Source organism: Phyllostomus hastatus, unplaced genomic scaffold (genome assembly GCF_019186645.2).
Source record: "Phyllostomus hastatus isolate PE091 unplaced genomic scaffold, TTU_PhHast_1.1 phas_contig_148, whole genome shotgun sequence".
Taxonomy (NCBI): domain Eukaryota; kingdom Metazoa; phylum Chordata; class Mammalia; order Chiroptera; family Phyllostomidae; genus Phyllostomus; species Phyllostomus hastatus.
The window spans coordinates 13382836-13408483 of NW_025333607.1; the positions used below are offsets into that span (position 1 = coordinate 13382836).

The 25648-nt window shown below is 54.2% G+C and overlaps 1 protein-coding gene and 1 long non-coding RNA gene across 5 annotated transcripts in view; one reads left to right on the plus strand and one right to left on the minus strand.

Annotated features, from left to right (window-relative positions):
- Nucleotides 1–1179: 1179 nt before the first annotated feature.
- TP53BP2 (tumor protein p53 binding protein 2) overlaps nucleotides 1180–25648 on the plus strand; it is a 63107-nt gene continuing 38638 nt past the window's right edge. Inside the window, exon 1 of one of the 4 annotated variants that reach the window (XM_045859867.1) lies at nucleotides 1180–1614. In XM_045859867.1, coding sequence (XP_045715823.1) covers nucleotides 1534–1614 — 81 coding nt within the window. In that variant the 5' untranslated portion in view covers nucleotides 1180–1533. Of the gene's footprint in view, nucleotides 1615–8462; nucleotides 8560–10455; nucleotides 10597–14070; nucleotides 14437–25648 lie in introns of those variants that run through there. The other 3 variants (XM_045859885.1, XM_045859894.1, XM_045859877.1) reach the window with 3 other exon arrangements.
- LOC123832284 lies at nucleotides 10640–13844 on the minus strand. Its single transcript, XR_006788022.1, has 3 exons — nucleotides 12157–13844; nucleotides 11441–11541; nucleotides 10640–11093 (listed from the first exon to the last, which is right to left on the minus strand). It is a non-coding gene; the product is annotated as an uncharacterized LOC123832284 (long non-coding RNA).

A 25648-nucleotide genomic window follows, 5' to 3' on the forward strand; every position in this document is an offset into this window, starting at 1 on the left:
CCCACAAACAAAGGACAACGATGAATGATTTTCAATGGAAAAGATTCTCGTTGTGACAGGGAGTCACCACACAAGCCAAGGTGAGGTCCCGGCTTTGGGGGGCTAGGGAGATGACTAGGAGGACATCAGTCCTCTCCTTGTCACCCTTGCACGGTGACTAGGGGCTCAGCGTTGGCCTCACTTCAGGCTAGAAAGGGATCTGCTAAGCAACCTGATGTGTACGGGGCGTCTTTTTTGAGGGGTGGGGGCGTGGGCGTGGTTGTTGACGGGAAGCGGCAGGTCACACACAGGGCCCAAGTGGCACCTCTGAGAGGTCCCTGAGCTCAGGACTCAGCCCAGGTCTTGGATTTGGAGGTCCTGCACCTGGATTTTCTTTGTCAGTCCCCCGACAGTGACAGACGGATGCCTGCTGAGCGGATAGCAGACCGACAGGACAGACGGATGCCTGCTGAGCGGATAGCAGACCGACAGGCCCGCTAGAGTTTCAGCGGGAGGCTTTGCGAGAGGGCGTCCCTTTCCAGGGACAGGAGGGCCGGGTCCCCTGTCCGAGGCCGTGGAAGGACAGCTGCCACTGTGTTTCAGAGCGGGGCCCTCGGGCGCCTGTGTGGTCATCAGAGGGCTGTTGCCTGCACCCAGGACATGACAGTGAAAGCGTTACAGCTGTGGGAGGACTTTATCGATGTTTCTGTGGAGCCTGGTGGAAACCCCCCCCCCCCCACTGAGGCCATTTCCCAGTGACAGAGCCAAGTGTCCGCTGACCCCAGGAGCAGGATCTTGCAAAACAGATGGACGCCACTGGCCTCCTCCCCCCATGCCCCCCCAAACTGGGGCTTCTCCTCCCAACTCGCCCCCTCTGACACGTTCCTGTCCAGGTGGCTTTCCTGTCACCGACTGAAGTTACGCTGAAGGGCCGTTTCTGGGGGCCCGGTAGATGACGCAAGTCGAAACTTTCCGGAACCTGAAGGGTGCATTGCTGTGCCAGCTGATTTGTTAGATCGGGAGTTGGGGAAGGATTTCAGCTTTCCCTGAATTTTTTCCAAGTTGACTAATCTGCTGTTTGTGTTGGGAAAGCGGCATGACCCCTTTTCCCGGCAGCCGTGACCGCCGTCCTCTCTGCAGGGACACGGCCAGGGCAGAGGCCGGACCGAGCAGCCACCCCCGGCTCCACGCCCGCTCCTACGACGCCTGGTATTCCTCCTCCACTGGCTTCCACCTTTTTTCAGCCGCAGAAGGAGCAGGCTTTGCTGGGGAGAGTGGGCCAGGCTGTTTCCCTTAACCGTCGCTGCCCTCGTAAGCCTTCACTGCAGCTCCTGTTGCTCTGGCCTTGCTCAGGGGCTCCTGATGCGGGTTGTTTGCGGCATCGCACCATGGGGGCAGGGCCGTGTGTGCGGGTGAACGGTTCCCCTGAGAAAACTTGAGAGCATCCCAGGGTGGGGACCCCCCTTCAGCCCTGCGGCAGACCCCTCCCAGGCGCAGAGGGCGAGGCTGCGTGGACACTGAGGCAGAAGGTCTTTCAAGTGGAAATCCCGGAGGATGGAAAGAGATACAGCCGGCGTGAATGGTGCCTTCAGGGGTGCTGGCAGCAGGGCTGTCGGTGGATGCAGACCAGATACGGTGAGTCAGCGCCGGGACGTCATCCAGGGGCGGGGCCGGGAGGCGGCGTCCACGGGAAACGCCAGCTTTAGAGTTAATTCAGTGTTGATCCGAAACACAGGAGGAAGACCATTCGCCCCTGTCCTGGAAAATCGAGGTGGGAAACCCCAGCAGTCACAAGGATGAGGTCAGAGGTCAAGGGGCGTGGCCCCAAGGGGAGGAGTGCCAGCCGGTGTTCTCCGTGCGGCCCCCTCACGCTTCAGCTACCGAGCCCCCACTCAGTAATTCTCCGGTTACATCGGAGAAAGAGTGGGATTTGGAATCAAACAGACCTTGGTTCTAAAGATTTTATTTATCTGTTTTTAGAGAGAGGGGAAGGGAGGAAGAAGGAGTGGGAAAGAAACATCAGTGTGAGAGAGAAATCACATTGCCTCTTGTATGAGCCCCAACCAGGGATCCAACCTGCAACCCAGGCATGTGCCCTGACTGGGAATCGAACCTGTGACGTTTGGGTTTGTGGGGCGGTGCCCAGCCCACTGAGCCACACTGGTCAGACCAGCCCTGGGCTTTCATCACAGCCCCTCCCCTCCCTGGCCGGTCTTGCCCTGGCCCTTCAGCCCCCGGTGGCGCTCACACTGTGACATGATGATGAGTCTGTTGTCCCCGCAGCCGTCTCACACGCCACCGAGTCCTCCACGTCCCCCCCACCTCCCCGCGGCCAGGTCTCCACGGGGTGCCCCAGTCGCCCCCAGATCATCTCAGTGTGCCGTTCTGCTAATACTGCAGGAAGCATCTGAGTCGCACAGTTGCTTGTAATTGTAACACCGACACCCAGAAATCCTGCCAGCCTCCTCCGCAGTCCCTCTGTTGCGGGGGGAAGCACTGATTTGTGGTCCCACTTATTTACACATTCGTTGGTTGACTCTCGGATGTGCCTTGACTGGGGATCGAACTCGCAACCTTGGTGTATTGGGACAACACTGCAACCAAAGGAGCTCCTTAGCCAGGGTCTTTTTTTCTCCCCTAATTTACTCTCAGGCTGACTTAAGATTCATGACTTGGGCTGCTAGCATTCCTTGGAAGAAGCCGTGTTCCTTGTCACAGCCCACAAAGGTCTGCACACCCTCAACTGCCGTCCTTAGGTTCATCCCGCACTGGGGCCACCGGTCCAACTCCCCACCTGGGTCAGTGTGCAGATCCCACAGTCCTCCCAGCACCCCGCTCTCACAGGCTGTCTTCTCCGAACCCACACGTCTGTCCCCGGAGACGGTAGCGCCAGCGTGCCTGCTGCTCCTGAGTGCAGCGGTGGGGCTCCGCCTCTCTCCCAGCCTTGCCCCCTGGGAGCAGCCCGGCTGCCTCCTGGTCCAACAGGTTGGATCGGTGAACCTCCAGTCCAGGAACACATCCCTTGCTGGATGCACAGGTGTCCTCGCCAGGGTCGCTCTGACCCCTAAGACGTACTTGGGCCCCACAGCACGACACTGTGGTTTATAACCCTCTTCATGGTCTCCGAGAACTTTTGGTAGACTTGAGTTTGAACCAGGAGTCCTCTAGGGAGGGGGCACCTGTGCATTTGGGTCCGTGCAAGGAACCACAGAAGCGGACCAGCCCTCTCCCAGTCCCCGTGCTGTTCCAGGGGGTGACAAAACGCTACTTGACGGCCGGACGTGTTAACCGTGCCCTGATGGCACACTTCAGTTTGTGGGGCCCTGAGCACACTAGCGGAAGTGACGGACTTCGGTCCTGCCGGGCAACCCATGGAGTTGTGGCTGCTGCTGCTGCTGCTGCCACCGCCACGGGGCCGCAGCACCGTGGTTTCTCCGGGTTGCTTTCCCTCGTGGTAAAAGCGTAAGCGAAGTGTGGACGCCCAGCCCTGCGAGGAGGCCCGCCACTGCTTGTCACTAATATGTGACCTTATTGGTTATCCGTCTCTCCAAGCCAAACTTCTTTATCAGTGAGTGACCTGGGACTGTTTAATAGCGTCTGTTTCTTAGGGTGGCGAGGATTTAGCAAGATGTGATACGTTGTGTCAGGGTCTGGCACGGAACTGAAAATCAAAGGCAGTTTCTATTATTGCTATGTATGGAATTTTTCTACGCATATCAGAGAAGGATGTGGCTCGTGATTCATCTCATTTTTGGAGGAGCTGTCCCCCCCCCCCCACCCAGAGATCACACAGGCAGAACAAACAAATCACACCCCGGAAAAGCACCTTCGTTTTTGCAAACCGTCAGCAGGGAAACTGAGCTAAAAACTTCCTCGCCGGGCTGAGCTGGAGTAGAATGTTGAGTGTGCCAGGAGACAGAGACGAGGCCCAGCCCTTCAAGACGACACGAAACTTCTCGGGGGGGACGGGAGGGTCCAGTTCGCTCCAGGCTGACCTGAGTTTAAAGGGCTCCTCTGACCCCGGCGAGGTGTCGCCTCTGTGAGGTTCCTGTGCGGTGTCGCGTTTCGCCGAGGTTTTCCGCCCTCCTTGTCTGTGACAGCCTGCCCGGCAACCTGAGCCTGCCCTGCCCACTGCTTGGCCCTTGGCCACTTACCCTATGATGACTATCTCGGTAACAGCTCCTGTCTGAACCCACACCCTCCCCCCTGCGCACACCGGTTTCATCACCGCCCACCAGCCCGCCCTGCGCGGTCGGTCTCCGGTGGCGCCTCTCGCCCACGCGGCTCCTGCCCGCCCGCCCGCCCATCTCCCCTCGGCACCTCCAGAAGGGGGGGCCCTGCAGACCCCCCTGGGGCAGCAGTTCCCTGCTGTCACCCGTGAGAAGCTAGAAGCCTGTTGGACACTAAGCTTATCTGAACTCCTCATCTGGAGGATGGGAGCCGCCTCCCATCAGCCCACAAGGGATTTCGGCCCGAGATGAGAGTGGAGAATGCGTAATGGGTGGGGGTTAAGACCGGGGTGAGAGGAAGCCGGGTGTGGTAGGGCGAGGGCAAGACGATGCTCTGTCTGTCTGTCTGTCTCCGTAGCGCCAGCCTCAGGGAAACCTTGCTGCTGGCGGGTCTTCCCGGTTTTGACTTCCGATCCCGCACGTCCGTTTTCTTTGGGGTTGGCTCCCGTGAGTTTAAAACGCGCCGGGTGATGACGACGTGCAGACGGATCTCCTCGTGCCAGTGGGCAGTCTGCGCGGCGGTGGGGCGTGGGCTCCAGCCTTGGGCGGACCGGATGTGGCCTTGCGCTCTGCTCCCTTAGCTCCTCAATAACTGGGTGACTCGGGGAAGGGTCTCTGCCCCAGCCACTCCGGCCTTTGCTCTCTCTTGTGGAGCGCGCCAGCCGCCCTTCTCCCTCGGGGGTCTTTGCAGTTGCGCTCCCCCGCCTGGGACCCTCCTCATCCACAGATTCTGACCACGGTTTCCTCTTGCCGGTCAGGCCTCAGTTCCAACGTCCTATGGGATAGGTCTTTCCCGACCACCACGTACCAATTACCCACCCACTTCGGTCACCACCGCGGCCTTGTCGTTCAGGAGTTCCTTCACAGGCATCTGTCCTGTGTGCCTGTTTTCCACGGGTCGTCCTCAGGGAGAACAAGCGCCTGCAGACTGCACAGCGGGACCCTGCCCGTCTCAGGTGCCGCTGCGTTCGCACCGCGCGGGGGCGCGCCTGGCGCGTGCACAGTGAGCTCTTCGTCTTTACGGGCTGAATCGGGAGTCAGCCTCTCTAAGAACGCGTGTCTCTATCTGCACCGTGGGGATAATAGTGCCTCCCTACAGGGCCGGTGGGGATTGCAAGGGAAGGTGTTTGTAAAGTGCTTGGCGTGGCGCCGGGCGTACAGTAAGTGTGCTGCACACAGTGGTCCCAGTTATTAGTGTTTCTGCCCACACCCCCTCCCAAGTTCATAGGCTCCTCTAGGGTGCCAATTATGACTTCTTTTTATAGAATCCATACTGCACACCCACAGTAGGTGCTCAAATAAAAGTTGGCCCAAATGAAACGAAATTCCTTTTAATGAACCAAGGCTTCAAATAAATGAAATAGAAAACATACCAAAGCCAGCTGAGCTCACCTTTTACTCTCAGCTCCTGAGCCCTTCTCTCCGTGAGGGGTTCCCGGACTGGGCTGTCCGGGGGGGGGGGGGTCAGGGAATTAGGTGGCTGTCCGTGTGCGGGGTCAGGCGGAGCACCTGCACACTGAGTTTCGCTCCTGTGCTTGCTGGTATGTTTTCCTCCGCGAGGCTGCCTGTGCTTTGACTTGTACTCATGTCTGTATCCTCAGTGGCCACCTGCTTGCTTCCTGGCACTCAGTGTAGAGGTGCTAAAGGACAGGAGAGCAGCAAAGGGAGAATGGCACATAATGAAGAGTGCAGGCCCTGGACTCAAAGCCCCTGGGTTCGAATCCTCGCTTCTGCCACTCACCAGCTGCGAGGCTTCGGACGAGTTACTTAACCTCTCTGTGCCTTGGGTTCCTTATTCATAAAACGAGGATAACAAAGTGCCAGCCTCACACTTATTGTAGCAGGTACACAGAGGGCCCTTAAAATCGTGTCTTCCATTCTACATGTGTATCTCATTTCACGTAGAGGCGCCCCAGGCAGTTCTTGGCTCATAATAGACATTCAGTGGTGTTTCTTGAATTAAACTGGGAAGTTGTGTGTGAATTGAATTTTGTGTGAACAAAAGCATATTTAAACGGACAGGGGGATTTGCTGCAGTTGATCCTTTGTAATACGGATAAGCATGTCTTGATTGATTTTTCAACCTTATATTTATTCTACTAGATCTGGTAAATGTGAAATATATTGGGAACTAGATCTTCCCGCAAATCAATTTAAAAACACTTTCAGAGAACAAATTATTTCAGAGAGAGAAAAAACTTCAGTGGTTACAGCTTGGGGACTTGGTTTGAAGTGAAAATTCTTTCCAACCAGAAAATACTCTCCTTTTTTGGTTTTATAGTTTTCTAAGTTTACTCTTGTCTGTGGACCTTTCTAAAGCTTTCTCTGGGCCTTAACTAGAACAGTGAAAAAACCAAGTTCAGCCAAGTAACTCTTAGAAGCGTTACTCCTTCTCAGTCTACACTGGGCAGAAACGGGGCACAACAGAATGTTCTCACCGTCGGTCAGTAACGAAGTTCCGTGTTAGACGCAACTGTTTCTAGAATCAAAAACAAAGCTATGGACTCTGACTGGGGTTTAAATGAGGGTATAGAAAACCTTCTGATTAGTTTTTTTCTTTCTAATTGGGAAATTTTTTTAAATTTAATTTTTAAAAAGATCTTATTTATTTTTTAGAGAGAGGGGAAGGGAGGGAGAGAGGGAGAGAAACATCAATGTGTGGTTGCTCCTCACGTGGCCCCCACTGGGGATCTGGCCTGCAACCCAGGCATGTGTTCTGACTGTGAATCAAACCAGAGACCCTTTGGTTTGCAGCCCATGCTCAATCCACTGGGCTACAACGGCCAGGGTGGGAATTTTTTTTTTTATAGTAATAACATAGTTGAAGTCATTTAACACCAGGTTGATAGAGAAACACTGTGTGCTGAGCTAAATGGAATAGCAGGGGACTATTTAAGAGTTGGCCCTTTCCCCAAAATAAATCTGCTCATGTATCTAGAAAACCAGTGTGTTTTTCATGGGCACTCTTGAAAAGTGTTTGAACAGATACCACATTTAAACAGGGTTTTAAGGGACCAGCACCCCTCCCGCTCTGATCTTACAGAGGGCGTTTGGAAAGAGCTCCGGAGGAAACACAGGTCACTCCCCTTCGTGCTGGGAGAGCAGAGGCCCCAGCAGGCTCCGCGAGGGCCAGTGGCCGCTGTGACACTTCAGGTTCAGGAAGTGTCTATTTTCAGTGTTTTAGGCTACATTCTTCTTGCTTGCTAACAGCGAAGCCTCAACTTAACGTTCAGAAACCTTACCAAGCAGGCTTTCTTTCTTTTCAAACGTTGCCTTAGTAACGGTGGACCAGGCTCTCACGGATGATGGTCCCACGGGCCAGTGGACAGAAGAGCCTGCTTTGGTTTGTGTCCCAGCAGTGGGTTTGAATGCCACCGACCCTTCCACCCGATTCTGCAAGGACCTTCTGTAGTCGTATGTGAGGTGTGTGTGTGCATGTGTGTGTGTGTGTAACGAATATAAGCGATGGCCACGGGGTTGGAAAAGTGTACACAACACTGGCCGTCGAGTACTAAATTGTGTCCCCCCCTCCCCTGCATCAAATTCATCTGTTGAAGCGCTAACACCCCTCCTCTGCCCTGTGGTGGTACCGGGAGGTGGGGCCGTTGGGAGATAATTGGGCCGGATGAGGTCACGAAGGCGGGGCGATCGTGATGGGATTCTGGGATTCGCACCCTCGAAGGAAGAAAGGCGGGGAGAGCTCTCCGCAGGTGAGGACAGGATGCAAAGACCGCAGTCTGTAAGCCAGGAGGAGGGCCTCACCTGGGAGCCCACCTGCCTGGCACCTTGATCTTGGCCTTACCGGCACGAGAACTGTAAAAAGTAAATTCCTCGAGTACAGGCCACCTGGTCTGTGATATTTTGTCATGGCAGCCCGGGCTGCCTAATGCACTGGCTCTAACCGCATGAGCCACAGACAAATGAATAACTCATTCATTTAAAGATTTTATTTGTTTCATTTTAGAGAGGAGGAAAAGAGGGGAGAAAGAGAGGGAGAGAAACATCAATGTGTTAGAGACACATTGATCGGTTGCCTCTCACGAGCCCCCATCTGGGGACCTGGCTCACACCCCAGGCATGTGGCCTGACTGGGAATCGAACCAGTGACCTTTGGGTTCACAGGTCAGCACTTAATCCAGTGAGCCACAGCAGCCAGGGCAATAACTCATTCCTTTAATCACTCTTTTGTGAATTCAATTACTCATTCTACTACTATGTACTGGGCCCCAGGTAAGGGACTGAAGAAACCATGGTAAACAAGGCAGAGCAGACGTCTTGTGGTCTTCTGGGAGAGACAGACATGGACTGAGTAACACTGGGAGCACAGACCCGTCTGACACAGGGCGTGAAGGTGAGGTCCTTGGAGCGGAGAGGGCTCGAGGGGGGGAGGTGTGGGGAAGGGGCAGAAAGAAGATGGTGCGGCTGAGTCCGGGAGGGGACTGTGGCACCCTCGAGGGCTGGAGGATGGGCAGGGGTGGATATTCAAGGCGTGGGGGCCGTGCTGCTAAGGAGGCCTTGCAGCCAGGGGGGTCTGTGATCAGAGTCGGGGGGCAGTGGCAGCTCGGACAGGGTGTCGTGGTGAAGGAAGATGGGGAGTTTGAAGAAATATTGGAGCCAGAGAGGACGCAGCTTGAACAGGTGTTGGCAATGAAGGGGCAATGCAGTCAGGCATGAGTTTCAGATTTCTGGCTGGAGAAGGCGGGTGACACACTCGCGCGGGTCATTGAGGTGGGGATCCTGGAAGGGAACCCGCACTGGGGAGAAGGACCACGTATCTGGTGTCGGATGAGCCGAAGGGGCGATTCTCTGAGACAGCCAAGAGGGAATGTCAGCAGGCAGGGGGACGTGACAGGGTATTTTCGCTTCTACGGCCACATGTGGCCATTTACCATTGAAATGAATGAAAGCTAAATCTTTAGTTTCTCCGTTGCGCTGGTCACATTTCAAATGCTCAGTAGCTCTATGTGGCCAGTGGCTTCTGCGTGGGATGGTGCGGTTCTGGAGCCCGGAGGGGCGATCTGGATCGGAAACGTGAAAATCTGACCCCTGTGTGGGTGACACTGAGGAGGATGGGGGGGGAGGGGGGCTGGCCAGGGAGAGGGCAGCCATGAAGAGAGGAAACGGCTGGGATCGAGCCCCGAGGACTGTCACCATGTATGGGCTGGTGAGGAAGAGGGGCGGCCCCCACAGGACACAGAGGGGAGGCAGTCGGGAGAACCACGGACGCTTCATCCTAAATGTCCAGGGGAAAGAGCGTTTGGAGGAGGAGGAGTGAGCAACAGTGAAGTGCTCCTGGAGGGTCAAAGTGGACGAGGACTGGACATGGTCACTGTATTGGGGACAGAAAGGTCACTGGTGACTTCAGCCAGTGCCACAGCAGGGGGGCCAGAGCCAAGAGGCAGACCCATGTGTGCGTCAGAGGGAAGCGTGGGAGTGGAGAGGAGCTGGCCACGGAAGATGAGAACTCCCGGGCTCCTGGTGTCAGGGACGCCAGGAGCGGCTTCACCCAGATCGAGGGCCAGTCAGTAGCCAGGACAGATGTCTTCACGGGGTTTATGCTGCCGAGTCACCAACGCTGGGTCTTTGTCATGAACGTGGGGGTACACATCTGCTCTTCCTCCTTCCTGCCCCAGCAGTCTTGGGGAGTGGCCGTGAGCCAGACCAAGGGGGTGGGGGGAGCTGGGAGGCCATGCGAACATCACGGCATGCTCACAGAACCAGAAAGAAGTTGGAAGCATTTCTTTTTGAATTTAGAAAACAACATTTTACTAACTAGAATTTGGAGCAAACACAAGAAGACAGAAAAGTGTACTAAAACCTCGATGTACTGCTCATCATCTGGCCCCAACACCCTTCATCCAGCCTTGGGTCCTGCCGCACCCAGATGCCCGTCCACTTTGACTGGAGAGTTTTAAGCACGGGCATGATTATATTTCTGCTAGGAAGATCGTTCTTGCTGCTCGGTAGAGCAGGAGCCAGCAGACTTCCGATTCACGGGGCCAGATAGTAAATATTTTAAGCTCTGCAGGTCATAGCAGCCGCTGTGACAGCTATGCAATGCTGCGGAGACGTTCTGGTGCACAGGGAGGAGTGTCCGCACCCAAAAAACTGTACTTCCGGCAGCGCGATGTAAACTCCATGTCAGTTTCACGTCACAGATGTTTCTCTTAATTCTTTTTTCTCCCCACCCACTACAAAAATGTAAAGATTGTTTCCGCTCAGAAGCAACACAAGAGCAGGAGGAGAGCCCCATCTGGCCTGAAGTTCCCCACCTCTGAGGTGGAAAAAGCTGGAGGGAGCCAGACAGGCTGCAGGCAGACCTGCCTGAGGCTAGGACAGGCGTCAGGAACAGAACCTGCGGGGCCAGCACAGACAGAGGAGAGCTCAGGTAACTGCAGTTAAATACCACCGCGTCCACACTTAGGGAGTACCCTCCATGCTCCAGGCATAATGTTAGGGCTGAAGGTACACAAATAGATGAGTAACGCATAGGGTTGTTTTTTTTGCTTTTTTTTTTTTTTTTTTTGCCATAGGGTCTAGTTGGAGACCGATTTTTTCCCCTTGTATCATATCGTAAGTGCCATAATAATTGAATTTATTAATAGAGTTAATTAAAATATTACTATGGGCTATAGGTGAGATATTGATTGATTCTGTTAGAGAAACATCAAACTTGACTTCCAAGAATGGCATTTAGGCAGGCACTGCAGAGATGAGCAGCAGCTCACCATTCAGGGGACGGGGGAGGTATTCAAGGCCAAGGGGAAGCATGGATGCACACAAGGAGGCTTGAAACTCCACCTTCTGCCTCATGTCTCTCTTCTGCATTACTGCCAGCTGGAGGGGAATGAGGAGAGGACCGAATCCATTTGTAGGCTAAGGGACCTGTGAACACGGAGTATCTGAGGTTTCCCGAGGGAGGCTACGTGGAGAAACGTTACATGGTCCTACCTGATGCAGGCCTGGCTACACCTTGCATCTCTGCTAAGACCACCCCCCCCCCCCCCCGTTCACTCCGCTGCAGGCACACTGCCTCTGCTGTTTCTCTAAAATGCTACCCACTCCCGGCCCTTTGCCCTTGCTGTTCCCCCAGCCTGGAGTCTGTTCCCTGCTTTACCTCATTGCCCAGACACCTCCCCCGACCGCGGGATTTAACATAAACGCCACTCTCTTAGGTTTCCCTAGTTGCTTCCCCACCTCTCTGCCCTCTCCCCCAAAGTATTGATTATCACCTCCTTCGTTTGCTGTCTCGCTCCCCCACTAGGACATAAACTTCATGAAGGCAGCGTCTTTGTTTTGTGGACTGTGGTATCTCCAGAGTCTAGAACTGTGTCTGGCAAAACACAGACATGCAAGAGTATTATTAGTCAAACACGTCAGTGGGGATGAAGCAGAGAGGGAGGACCGTGGGCTGGAGGTGGGGGGAATGCACTGCAGGAGCAAACGCCCGGCGGCCTCTGTTTGACTGGCTCAGGAACGTGGGAACTGGTCTTTTGAAAGGAGAGGGGGACACAGGGTTTGGAACATCTGTGGGAGATGGGGAGACGGTTGGGAACAAAACACCCTGAACTCAAGCCAAACAGATAGCGATGAATTGTAATGTGCCTGGGGGGGGGGGATGGGAGGTCCAAAGAGAAGCCAGCTCTGCACCCAGCTGGTGGTAGCCTGACTTCTCGTGCTTGGGCCTGAATGCAGGATTGCGGAGCAGGGAGAAGAAGGAAGAGGCTCTGGACCCACCGGGCAGGTGGGGGCAGGTGGGGGCAGGTGGGGGGGGTGAAGCTTGGAAAGGAGAAAACAACCCATCATCCGAGAGCCTTTGGTGAATGGCACAGAGTTGAAAGAATGAAACTAAAGCTTAGACTTTTTTTTTATTGTTTGTTACATGCGTCTTGGATTTTAAAAAAAGAGAGAGAAAGAGAAGAAAACAAAACCCTCAACATAAACATACCTGCTGTCTGGCAGCAGGGAATTCTCACTTGGCTGGAAGCGAGTTTCGGGACCGAGTGCCAGCTGCTGTGCCCTTTTCCTTCCCTCTGCTCGGGCAGGTCACTTGTGAAACAGGCCGAAGGTAAACAGAAGGGGACCGAGTTGTTCCAGGTCCTCTCTCTCTGCCTCTATGTCCCTCTTAGTGGTCTCATTAACGAGCCTGGGCTGCCAGTGCTCCCATGAGGCAGAACCGACTGCTGTGAGTGGGTCACTTCAGTTTTTGGGTGGTAAAAAGAGATGTTTTTTTCATTGTTGAGAACAGGGGAGTTCTTGTGACCCCCCTCTTAGTGACTGATGTCCAGAATTCTTTTATGAGATTTCCTTGGATGCAAGAAAACAATGAAAACCAGTGGGAGATGAAGTTGGGTTTTGGTGCTAAATAGTGCCTTGGTGAGCTGCGGGCAGCCGAGAAAGGATTCTTGCTTTCCACAAAAGTGGTAAATTTCTGGATTAGGTGTCTTGGATTTTTATTAAGATTCTCCAATTTAACACGATCTCTTCTTCCCAGCAACTTGTGTCGCTGCTCACAACTGTACTCGGTGATTTGTGTAGTTATTCATTATTGATATACTGAGCTATGGGTTTTAGTGTCCATCCAGTTTTTATTTGGTTCATTGATGTATCTCCAGCACTTAGAAGAACACCCAGCACAGGGCAGGCATTTGATGAGTATTTACTGAACCCGTGAAGGGATAAACTCCCTTTACTTACCCCAGGGACAATTCTCTTAAAATAACTAGACTTTGGCGTTTTGGAGACCTTGGAGCGGTAACTCCATTAGCCATAGCTGGGCATTTCCGGATATGTAGCAGGAACGGACCAGTGTGGACTTGGATGGAGGTTCCGGTTCGGGGTTTGTTGGACTCACGAAGCACGGCCCGTCTCTGAAGCTGGGAAAGGCCGGGTGCTGGACGCCACCGTTGAACCTCGCAGCGAAAAGAGGTTGAATGAGGCTGCACGGACGGTTTTCCCGGGACGGGAGCTCCGGGAGTGAGGGTCCCCGGGGCCCGTCGGTCTCCCGGGAGCGCGGCGGAGGTGCAGACCCGCTCCGCTGCTCCGTCCAGGGGCGCCGCCGCGGGTCCCCGGGCCCCCGCTGCCCCCGCTGCCCCCGCTGCCCCGCTGCGAGGAGGACAGCACGAAGCCCAGGGTACTCTCGAGCAGCGGGAAAGAAACTCCTTAGAACGCCGCCTGACCCATTCTTCACCTTTGCTGCGGGGCTTCCTTTATGTTTACTGCGGTTAGACACGCATAACATTTTACCACTGAGTCACGGTTTGGCGTCCTTTCTGTAAATTGCGGAAAGTCACGCAGGAGTTTGGGGTTGGACTTCGGGCCACGGCTAATGAGACGAGAGGCCGAGAGCCCCTTCCTCCGAGGAGCTCCCGGAGTGCGGGAGTGCGCTCGGGGCCGAGCCGCCGCCGCCGCCGCGAGCCTCCGTCTCGTCGGGACCCGGCGACCCTGGTCGCCTCCCGGGAGATGCGTCCTCCCCGCGGCCCGCAGGACCCCCACGTGCGGCCCGTCGCTCCGGCCGTGCCCCGCTGCCCGGGGGGTGGGCCCGGTCCAGGCGCCCGGGCCGGACCCGGGGATCCCGAAAGCCAAGTGTTCGCCCCGCCCTGCACAGTCGGAAGCTGCACAGTCGGAGGCGGCGGCGGCCCCTGGCTCCTCCGGCGTCCACTCCCGTCCGGCTCCGCCGGGGGGCGCGCTCTCCAGGCGCTGCGCTGCGCGCCCCCGGAGGCGCGGCTACCGCCGCAAAGAAAGGGACGGGCGCGCTCCCCGCCCGGGCGCGCGCCCGCCGCTCCGCCTCCCGCGTCCCCGCGCGCCCCCGCGCGCCCCCGCGCCTCCCCTCCCCCAGGCGCGCCCTGGCGGCGCAGGGCCGGGCCCGCGCGGGGGGCGGAGCCGGCGCGGCCCGGAGGGGGCCAGGCCCCGGGATTAGTTGGTTTCGGAGCGGAGGAGGGAGCCCGGCGGTCGCGAGCGCGAGGAGACAAAGCCGCGGCCGGAGCCCTGCGGGGGGTGGGCCCGGGGCTCGGAGGCGCCCCGGCTCGCCGCGAGGGCTGTGCCGACCCGCGCGCAGCGCCGCCCCGCCCGCCGCCCGCCGCCGCCTCGCAACAGGTCCGCCGCCTGCGGGGCGGCCTCGCTCCGTGCTCCCCTCCCCCGCACCCCGCGACCCCCGGGGCGCCACCGCTCGGTTGCAGGCCGCCCTCGGCCACCCGCTTCGATGCGGTTCGGGTCCAAGATGATGCCGGTAAGAGGGCAGGTGGGCTGGGGTCGGGGCGTCGGGCCCAGGAGTGCGGGGTCGCGGGCGGGGGGCCCCGGCCCATCCGGGGCCTGGGCCCGCGTGGCGGGGGCGACGTATTGGGAACCTCAGGCAGCGGCCGCGACTCCACGCCGCGGGTCTCCACCCCGGCCCGCGCGGGCGGGGCGGGGAGACCCTGCCCGGGACCAGGGTCCTCGTAGCTGCTCCAGAGCAGCCAACTCAAACTTTTCTTTCTCTCTCTGGCCGGGTCCTGACTCTTTGCAGCTCTTGAAGGTCAAAAGCAGGGAAACCGAGAATCTTATTGCTTTGTCTTCAAAACAAAATCAAACCCAAACAACTTTTCGTTGGAGTAAAATATCCATGCCGAAGAGCGTGCCCTTGCTTTCTTTTTAGTTGAATTTCGATCTTGGTACCTGCAGTAGCAGCCAAGGCGCTCGGTCTCTTTCTGGAAAACGGGTTTTGTGAGATGCAATCGCAGAGTTTTTGATCGTCCTGAAACGCCCGTGCCTGCTCGCCCGGAGAGGGTTAGGGAGTTTTTCCTGGGCTCCGCGGGGTTCGGACGTGGCCGCCAGGCCACAGGTGGAGGGGCAGGCTCGAGGCGTGCTCGCAGTGCCCCTTCCCTCCGACGGCCGCCCAGCCTGGGAGTCTGCAGCAGTGTGCTTCCTCCAGGAAGTCGCCCTTGCACCCTGCCCAGCGAGGCAGGAGCGCCTTGCAGTTTGCTCATGGCTGCATTTGTCCCAACACAGAAGCAACGTTTACGTTTCCACAGTCTGTGGGTTGGAGGGACGACGCATTTTGTTTGCCGTCACAGACGCAGGGGACACTTACTCTGTTCCCTGGCCTTTGCCTCTTGTGTCTCGGGAAGGGGTCCTGAACCCTCGTGCAGGGAACGAGCCGCATTTATTGGAACTGAGCATTGAGTGTAGCTAGTCTGGGATCTTTTGTCCCGCCAGGAGCCAAGGGACTTGAAAGTGTTCATGGAAGTCTGGGTCCTGTTGTGGTCTAACGCCTGGCTGTGAAGTTAGGTGTGTGATGTGAATGTCTAATAAGCACAGCCTATAGGCAAGCGGGGAAGGAGTTTGCTGTTACAATGTTTATTCTTGGGATTTGCATTTTTTTTTTTTGCCTCAGAATAACTCTTGTTGGCTGGCTGTGTACTTTTTCCTACAGACAGGAGCAAGACAGGGGTTGGCTGTTGCCATATGATTTCTTCCTTAAAGATCAGTTTTATGTCAGGCTGTCCTGTAGGCTTTCTCAACCCTTTTGCCTCCTCCTCCTCCCAACTGCATGCCAGATCACCAGGATTTGTAGAAAGTTACGTAGCTCTTGCGACTATATTTAATTTAGCAGCGTGGTTCTTTCCGATGGCCTTTCTGGTGTCAGAGTGGGAGTCTAACAGAGACCGGCAGTGCGGCGTGCTGGCAAGCCCCACCCCCTTTGAAGCCAGGCCAACCCTCAGGATTTGCTCAGCTACCCCCTCTGTGACCACAGGCCTTTTTTCTTTTTTAAATTTGTTCCTTAGTTTCATCATTTGTAAAATGGGGATAATAATAGTACTGCGTCCCTAGGGTGGTTGTGAGGATTCGGGTTACTGGTTATGAAGTAATCAGTTCAGTGCTGAGCTTGGGAAAGCTGCTGGGTGAGAGCTCCTCCTGAACTTACAATGCTGGTTACGTTGAGATTTCCTTTCTTGGCAATACACAAACCACGAAAATAGATTTTTATTTAGGAAGCTCATGTTATACATGTGTTCGTCCTGTAATATTTTGGGTACTTGCACATAAGACATTTCTTAAATATATTTCTCACCTCTAGCTTCTGATAGGGATTTTATTTCAGCATTGAGGGAGATTTTGGATTTCCTTCGGAAAACCTGACTTACCAGAAAAAGCATTGTGTTTCCTACGAGACATTGGACAATGTCGGAATACAGATCGTTGCCTTGATACGCGTTTTTGTCGGGGTGGGGACGCGAACTTAATGTCGGGATGACCACTGTCACCACTCTGAGGTGGACAGCGCTGGGGCGTGAAGAGCGCACCCCTTGGGTTGCGTCCAAGGGCGTTCTGAAGGGAGCGCTTTAGCGTGGACTGCGTTATATTAAAAACGGGCAAGTAAGTGTGTTCCGGTGTTTTCTCACCCAGCGGCAGGAAATCAAGCGATTCCTCTCTCACGTGGGTCTTGAAGTGATAATTGGGCCCAAGAGCAGGAGGGGAAGGTGCACGCGAGTAGGCTAGCTAAAAATAGGTAGACGGCGCCAAGCATCCCGGGAGAGGTAATGATGGGGTGCTGCAGGAGGGGGCGTGCTGCTCTTTCTCGGGGTCCAGCACCTGCCGCCGGAGTCGCCGACTCTGATTCTGCGATGTTCCCACCCCTCGTCGAGGAGACACTGAGGGGTCTCCCATACGTGACTCCTTACTTGTCTTCACTCAACAAGGGCTCGCCTGCAGTTGGAGAGCATGGGTTTTTCTCGAGCCGCTCGCTTTGTGTTCCACTGTCAGAGAGAACTAATTATTTAAAGCAAAAGCTCTCAGCTACTTAAAGTTATATCAGATATCTGTTTTCATTACTTTCATGTCGTGAAGTGTTACCGTGAAACTATGTTTTTAATGAAAGAGCTTAGCTAACTCTAAAAGCCTTCACTGTTCTTTTTAGATACGATTTTATAGAGACCGCTGTTTTTACCTGCTGCTGAGATGGTAAATTCAAAAAGCCTGCACACAACGCACACTCATTATTCTGTGATGCCACATTGGGGGCCAGCGGACTTGAACTTGCCCTTCTCTCTCAATGGTAGATGTTGTATATTTGGCATTTGTGTCCAGCTCTGGTGGAAATGGTCTCTCTCTGTGCTGTCCTGTATGGTAGCCACCACCCACCTCTACTGCACTTGAAGTGTGACTTGTGGGACCCAGGAACTGACTGTTGAACTTACTTAATTTTAATTATATCCAAGTGGGCACATGAGTCTGGGGGCCCCTGTATTGACAGTGCAGTCAGTTTGACAACGTAGCACAAAGGAGCTTCGTTTGGCCAAGAGTAACTTCCATTTGAATTGCTTATTTGCAGCTTCATGTTCACATTAATACTCTAAATTGACGTAATAATGGTCTGTTCATCCTTAATGCTTTGGAGAAGGTGTTTTCTGCTGACTTAATTTAGTGTTCTGTCTAAGCCAGTGTCATCATCTAGCTCTAACACAGGTAACGTTTTTTTTTTTCAAGAAAATAATAGCTTATTGTAAAAAGCTCAGTTGAATTGGTCATGATTTAATACTTAGATTTCTGACGGTTTGTCTTTCAGTGCTATGAGGCATCATAATCATTTCCGGTTATCCCATGATGCTGTACAGTGAGAGCTGATTATGTGCGCTTCTGATGCTGGAAACCTAGGACAAAAAACAAAACAAGGGACATTGCAGTAGCTCCTTTAGAAGTTTGGCACCTGGTTGGTTGGATGGGTTATTTCTTTTTCTTTTTTTTAAAAAATATTTTAGTTATTTTTACAGAGGGGAAGGGAGAGAGGAAGAGAGGGAGAGAAACATCAATGAGTGGTCACCTCTCATGCGCCCCCTACTGGGGACCTGGCCCACAACCCAGGCATGGGCGCTGACTGGGAATCAAACCCCCAAGCCTTTGGTTCCCAGGCTCAATCCACTGAGCCACACCAGCCAGGGCGGATGGATGTATTTCTGAAGGTAACTGAGCAACTTGTTTGGCTCTACCGACCGAGAGCTGACTTCTGCTTCAGTACTTGTGTTATTGTCATATAAAAGTCTGGCTTTATTTGTACGTATTTTCCCAACTGAACTCGTATTTTGAACTGGGAAACCCTTAGAGTTACAGCTTTGCAATATTGTATTTCTATGACCATGCCATGTCATAGAAATACAGTTCCTTTTTGTGGTTGAGTAGTAATTTAGCAAGTTAGCTTAGGTTTTATTCCAGAATAAAATTTAAGGCAGGTTTTCTATAGAATTGTAATTCCCAGAGGCTGCTAAACAAAGCATACATTTTTAAAAAATGTGCACAGTACCTCGCTTTTCATACATTGTAGTGAAGTTTGTCGCCTAGGGACTCCTGCTGCATTAATTAAAAGCCGGAAAGCATTGAAAATTTTCTATAGTTTTACAATTTCAGAAAAAAAAACAACCAAAATCAGACTTTATAAGAAACAGCACAAACGTACAACTGCTTATATTTTAAAAATTAATGTTAAATAATCTGGAGGGGGCGTGGAGGGTCATTTATGCAGACGCTGCTTCTAGGAGGAACTGCTTCTCCTTCTCCGTGTCCCTGCCCCCTCACAGGGACAGGGAAAACAATAAAACAAAACCTCTCTTTTCTGGAGCTTTTAAGGAATACTGTAGACCTTTATCTGCTGGTAATCTACCGCGGTGCGTGACACTGCTTAAAAAGTCTTTCTAAAGCCACCGGAACACTGAGCCCTTCTTCGGCCCCAGCAGGGTAACTGCACACCGGCGTGGGTTGTGACGGGCGCCTCCCGTGCTGTGTGAAGCTCGCCCCGGCCTCCTCCACTGGGAGTCTCAAAGGCTGAGGAGGGTGGGATGCCAGAGCCTGGGAATCCAGAGTGTTCTCTCAGCTCCCGCCACTTCATCGAGGCGAGCATTGTTGAAATACTTCTTTTCCGACGGCGCGCTAGGTACTGAGCAGAGCATTCTTCTGTAATCAGCAGCAGTCGAGAAAAGAAAACACCCATGGCAGGCTGGGTATGAAATGCATGCTTCTGTCGGAGTGGAGTGGCGGGGAGACCGGGTCAGTTTAGGCCTCGCTGGGGAGAGCCGAGTGGTTTTAGTCCTTAGGAGACCGACCCTTGGGAGCGCTGAGGATTAAGGAGGCGGGGATTCTTAAAGCACTTGGCTTGCTGTCTTATCAAAGGAGAGTTATCAGACGGATACAAGTGCTAGAGATGTTGGATCTGAGCACGGGGAAAGGGGGCGTCCCTAACTCAGCCACTGTGGTTACTGGCAGCTTTTTTTCCCCCCTACATAAAGTTTATCCAAAAACACAGTATTTTTTTGGACGATAACAGAACCAGATTTTCACCGAAAATGTTCATTTGGCCAATAAATACTGAACTTTCACTTTGGAAATGCAGATTTCAATTAATTTTGTCTAGAAGCAAATTTATAGTTAGTACTACTATATTTGAATTTCAAACGGTTTAGCTAAAAAAATCCTTAAGGTACACGTTTAAAAAGATAGTTGAAAATCTTTTTTTTTAAGATTTTATTTATTTATTTTCAGAGAGGGAAGGGAAGGAGAAAGAGAGAGAGAGAAACATCAATGTGTGGTTGCTGGGGGCCGTGGCCTGCAACCCAGGCATGTACCCTGACTGGGAATCGAACCTGTGACACTTTGGTTCGCAGCTCCTGCTCAATCCACTGAGCTACTCCAGCCAGGGCTGATAGTAGAAAATCTTAATGAGTAACTTGTAGAATAGAGGTTAACCTGCTAGTGGTGATAGTGAAAAATGGTTAGCCCTGGCCGGGGAGCTCAGGTGAGCGCACCGTCCGATATGTCAAGGTTGCGGGTTCAGTCCCTGGTCAGGGCACGTGCAGGGAACCACCGATGGGTGGAGAAGCAGGTCGATGTCTGTCTGTCTGCCTGTCTCCCTGTACCCCCCTCTTTCTGTAAAATCAGTAAATTAAGAAAGGAGACATGAAAGACGATGGCTAGGACAGTTTGCTGGTCTCCCCAAGCGGCACGAACCATGTCTCTGTCGGCCGGTGGGGCTGAAAGCTCAGCACTCCGACTCTCCTCCCAGGAACGGTGAGGAAGCCCCCCCGAGGGCTCACCGTTCTGCGCCCGACACCTCCCGCGGATGAGGCCCGCCATCCCGTCTGGCCCCTTTCAGGCCCCGGGACAGGCGTCTCCCTGTTGTTCGCATGCAGCGGACAAGGAGCCCAGAGCCCAGCGGGCTCTGCACTTTGCTCCTGGTCTCGCGGCCCCACCGAGTGAGGCGTCCGGGTCTCCTGCAGACGGGCGCTCTTTGCCACAGCCGTGCCTGCATTGGAATACTTATCAGTACGTGACAGGACAGGCGGTGGCGGCTTCAAATGTTGCTTCTCGGACATAGCTCTCTCTATTTTTGAAGTAGTAGAAGGAAAACAGAGACGTCTTTCCGTACTGAAATCCAGACGGGAGGAGGAGATCGGTAAATGTTTCTCTTATCAATTCCGAGTGATGGAGGGGGACTGTCCCGCCCTGCCCTGGCCATGGTGAGCTCATCTTCCGGAGAGACCTCAGCGCTCCCTCCTCTGCAGGGAAAGGGAAGCGCTGGAGTGTGAGGGGGGTTGGTTGGTCTTTGTGTATATCTTTCATCAGGGCAGGAAGGTGGTGGTGATGTAGGAAAGAGAGAATCAGAAGGGCAATAGCTGTGTTGGGGATGTGCAGGATAGGGGACCGTAAAGCACCCGTGGGAGACTGTCCTTGTCATTCTTCAGCCATTTCCAGAGGCTGGGATGGTGCGGCGGTGACCCGCAGGGATGCCCGCACGGGCAGGGGTGCCGGGACATGGTCCCCGCTCGCTGCTGCAGGGCCATCTGTGTAGAAAGGGGCGGCGATTCCATGTAATCAGACACGCTTACTGGAAATACACTAGGAACTGTGTTGAACGACCACACACTGAATCATTGTTCTTCATTCTTCCTTGTTAACCTGTTGATTGTTTTTGGATGGCCTTTTGGGGACAGCGTCTGTTCAACAAGTGTTTGTGAACGTTCCCTGTAGTCCAAGCATTGCTCTCAGTGCCATGGATACAGGAAAGAATAAGACAGTGTTCAGGGACCTTGCCTTTCATGGAGCTTCCTCAGGGGCGAGGGGGGTGGGGTGGGGATTGGAAAATGAAGAAAGGAAACAGGAAAGTTTGGTTGAAGTAGCCTAATGGGCCTGGGACGGCCAGGGCAGTGACAGTTCAGCCAAGACCTGAGTGACCCGGAGGAGCTGGCCTCGTGCAGCTCTGCCAGGGGCCTTCCCAGAAGGCAGAGAGTTCCTGGGGACTGTGCACGGGCCTGCAGGACACGTGGGGCCGGTGAGGCAGGGCTTGGTGGTGGTGGTGGGGGCGGGTGGCAGCAGCTGGTGGAAGGGAGCTACAGCGGGCAGGCTCTCAGGGGCGGGGTGGAGGGCGCAGGTGGCCCGGAGGGGCTGTGGCAGCCACTGGAGGAGTTTTAAGCAGCAAGAGTGACATAAGCTGACTGATCGGAGAAGGTCGCTCTTGCTGCGTGGAGAAGGGGCTGGGGGGGTGCGGGAACGAAAGGACTGGGGAAGGCGGGAGGACTGGGGAAGCCGACACCTGCTGCCCACTCGTCCACAGAAAACCGCCTGAAGTGAGGGGAAGCATCGCCTTATCACACCGGGGCCCGGCCAGTGGAAGGAACTGGACGTGAACTCAGTTGACACTGTTTGCCACTAGTTCTCAACATCCAGAGAGAAGAACAGTAACCCCTGCCCGGGGTTGGGGGCAGCCCAAGTTGGGGACAGGGGGAGGTCACCCCCAGAGCCATAGGCTCCTTCCTGTGGGACCGAGGAGACCCCAGACCGTCTGCATCCTCCGTGGGCTCTGAGGGGCCTGAGAGAGAGCCTCCTCCTCTCCTCTGACCTGGTGCTTCAACACTGGATGGGACACCCGAGTCCTTAAGGAAGCCGCGACCTGAAAAATGCCTTACCCCCACCATGCTCCTGACCAAATGACCATACCACCGTGGAAGCTGCTTTCTCCTAGAAGTCCCGTGACCATTTTTTAAAAAACCAGTGATGTCTCCATTTTACTGATAGAGGCACAAAGTAGCAAGTGATTCCAGGGATCCAAGAGAGAGCCCACTTGACTTCTAGAAAGGGTCTCCGGAGCCAGCGTTCTTCTGCATCGCAGGGAGAGCTGGATGGCGACTGCTGGCTCGTTTGTGGTGTGGGGGTCATTTCTGGGTGACCCGCTGAGTTCCTGGAGTGGGAGCAGTTTTGGACAACACTGTCACATTAAAGGGGAGAAGACTCTCCTCCCGTGTTTGGCTTGTCGCTTTCAGCAGCTGGAGACCGGGGTACCCACCACTGCCCTTCGGTTCTTCCCTTTCCTCCCCTAGCTCTCATCCCCGCGTCACTGTCCTTCCTCTCCCTTCCGCTCCACCCGTCTGGTGCTTGGGCTGTTGTAGTCCTTCTAGGACTTAAAGGTGAAGTCTGTCCTACCTTTACAGTTCTCCGCCTGTTCAATCCGGTCCCGGTGGTCTTTCTGAAACAGAAATTTGTCTCTTTCTTCCCTAGCATTCTTTTAGACTGACTTCTGTACATTATTCTAGATGCCCCCCGTAAACTCTGTAATTAGATACAAAGTGTCTGTATCGTCTAGCCCAGTGGATTTCACTCCAGAATGTTTAGCCTCCCAGCGGAAGTGATCAAAAGATGGAGAACACCGAACAAGTGAGAGTTCCAAGCCCCAAGTCCCCGCGGAGGAGGCTAAGTAGTGCGGGAACTTTATCGGGGCGGAGGAGCCCCACTCACCCGCTGCTCCCGCGGCCTCGTCGGTACCGTGTTGCGCCCGGGCGGATCCGCGCGCGGCCTGGCAGGGGCTGTTTGTGGGGCTTGCGGCTGTGCTTGCGGTTGCTCCCTGCACGCTGTAGCGTGTTCCGCGTCGCCGTCCGCGACCTGCTCTGCGTCATCCGACGTTCCCGTGACTCTGTGTGTGCCAACAAGAAAGACACGCCCCGAGTTTCTCAGCACACGGGTGGCTCACGGTTTGAGAGGAGCCCGCCCTTCTTCCTCCTCCAGCCTTGCCCCCACCTGCACGTTTCAGCCGTTTCAGGGCACAGCTGGACACGTGCCAGGCTCGCTCACGCGCCTGTGCCCTTCGTGGGACGCTTCTCTGCCTGGATGGTCCCCTGCCTGCTCGTCTTACTCATCCTCGGGCGTGCGGCTCCGCGGGACTCCTTGCAGGGGAGCAGGGTCTTGACCTCTTGTCGCTGGTGCCAGGCGGAACCCCTGGCGGAAGTCGTCAGGGGGCGTGTACTTGCTGGCGCCGCCCCTGCGCCATTCCGCCCCTGCGCCATTCCGTGTGTTTGCAGGGGCGCAGACCGGGCCTTTCTTCTTCGTGCGTCTGCTGCTTGGCGCCGCGTCCGCGGCCGCGGCACTGCGGGATTTAGTAACCACTGAGTGGGGTGAGTGAGCGTTCTTAGGTTTGATTTTCTTGGGTGAGGGTGGTTCTTGCTCACTTAAATTTAGGTCCAGGATTGCATGTTGAACTTTCTTCAAGCTTCTCTTACAGTGGAGTAACACTTCCATGACCAAGTGGGAGGCGGAGGGGGAGAGCTAGGAGCCAGGGACGGCTTGTGCTTATGGCACCTCCAGTGGAGCTTAAAAATACGGAGCTCAGTGACTAAAAGTAAAAAGCAAAGTGAAGCCCTGGCTGGTGTGGCTCAGTGGATTGAGCACCGGCCTGCGGACCAAAGGGTCGCTGGTTCGATTCCCAGTCAGGGCACATGCCTGGGTTTCTGGCCAGGTTCTCAGTAGGGGGCACATGAGAGGCAACCACCCATCGATGTTTCTCTCCCTCTCTTTCTCCTTCCCTTTTCCTCTTTCTAAAAATAAATAAATAAAATGCTAAAAAAAAGCGGTGAAATATAGAACAGCACCTGATGTACAGGAAGTCGCACACGCACAAAATGGCGATGCTTCGTTTAGAAGAACTCGTGCCCACGTGAAATGTCCAGGACAGTCGGGGTGGAGCGGGAAATAACTAGTTAAGTCCATATGCCCGCGTTTTACTTCCTAATTTTATTTGTTGCTTACGATGGAGAACCGAAAGCAGAGTAGCCTACAGCGAGTTGCTCTGGAGTATATATTTGGGGTTTGGCGTCTAGCTAAGTCAAGTTTCAGGCATAGTTGAAAAGGAGAAAAAAAGGTTTCTTAAGTTATCCCAACATAAGCAGGATGCTGTGTTTTCCTCATTTGGGGCATTGCCTGGCTTTTAATGTTGAAGTTTTATACCACATATTTGTCTATAAATGTTTCTTCTAAAAAAAAAATCTTCCTTATTTTTAGAGAGAAGGGAAGGGAAGAAGAAAGAGAGGGAGAGAAACATTAATGTGTGGTTATCTCTCGTGCAACCCCTACTGGGGACCCGGCGTATAGCCCAGGGAATGTGTGGGAATCGAACCTGTGACCTTTGGTTTGGAGACTGGCGCTCAGTCCACTGAGCCACACCAGCCAGGGCTATAAATGTTTCTTGATGCATAGTGACATGGATGTACCCTGTCAAGTTGTGGTCTCTGAACCGACCGCGGTTCAGTTGAACAAAGGTGCACTGCAGATTTGCCGTGTGTGAGACTCTCAGATAGCCTGGGGGGAGGGTGGGGGTGTGGGGGTGTGAGGAGAAACTGGGAGGAAGCATTTAAGAACCAAAACCTTTGTCCTAAAGGAATTTACAGACCAGTAAGGCAGATAAGATAGGTGTAGGGAGAGCTTCGCTGTGATTGGTGTTAGAGAAGCGAAGAGAAAGTTTGCCTCTGGCGGGGGCTCATGGGGCCGAGGTGGAGGGGCAAGGGGGCAGTGTCACGGGGACAGAGTGGTTCTGAAGGGATGGAGGTGACTTCGACCCCCAGCGGCAGGGTGCGGGGAACAGGTGGGCTGCTGTAGGGAGACGCATGAGGAAAAGGGGGTTTCTTAGGTTTCCCATTGGGTGATTGGAGGCTGTGACAGTGGAGCAGACCATTTAAAGTAAGTCTTATGTCTTAATATTTCTTATAAATAAATGAAAGTTCCCTGAAGTTTAAAATATGCAGAGAGAAATACTAGTATATACGAACCTGTGACGTTTCGATGTTGGTGTAGGGTTAACTGTTGGTATTATCATTGCCGGTATATTCTGGACAGATTGGTATATGCTGTTATCTGCTAGTGGAACAACTAACGACCTGCATTATTTACAGCAGACTGCTCAGAAATGGAGCTTTGTGGCGCGTCCATCCCGGCATCGTGATAGCCCTCCGGTGCAGCGGCTTGCAAACTTCAGAGGGGTGGCTGTGCCGCCACCTGGGGTTTCTGACTCAGGCCCGGGAGCGGGGCTGAGACTGTCCATCTCCGGCAGGTTCCCAGGGGATGCTGGCGCTGTTGGTCTGGGGACCACACTGCGAGACCTGCTCTGGTGAGGTGTTCCTCACGCAGAAAAGAGGGGCAAGCCTGCAGCCGCGCCC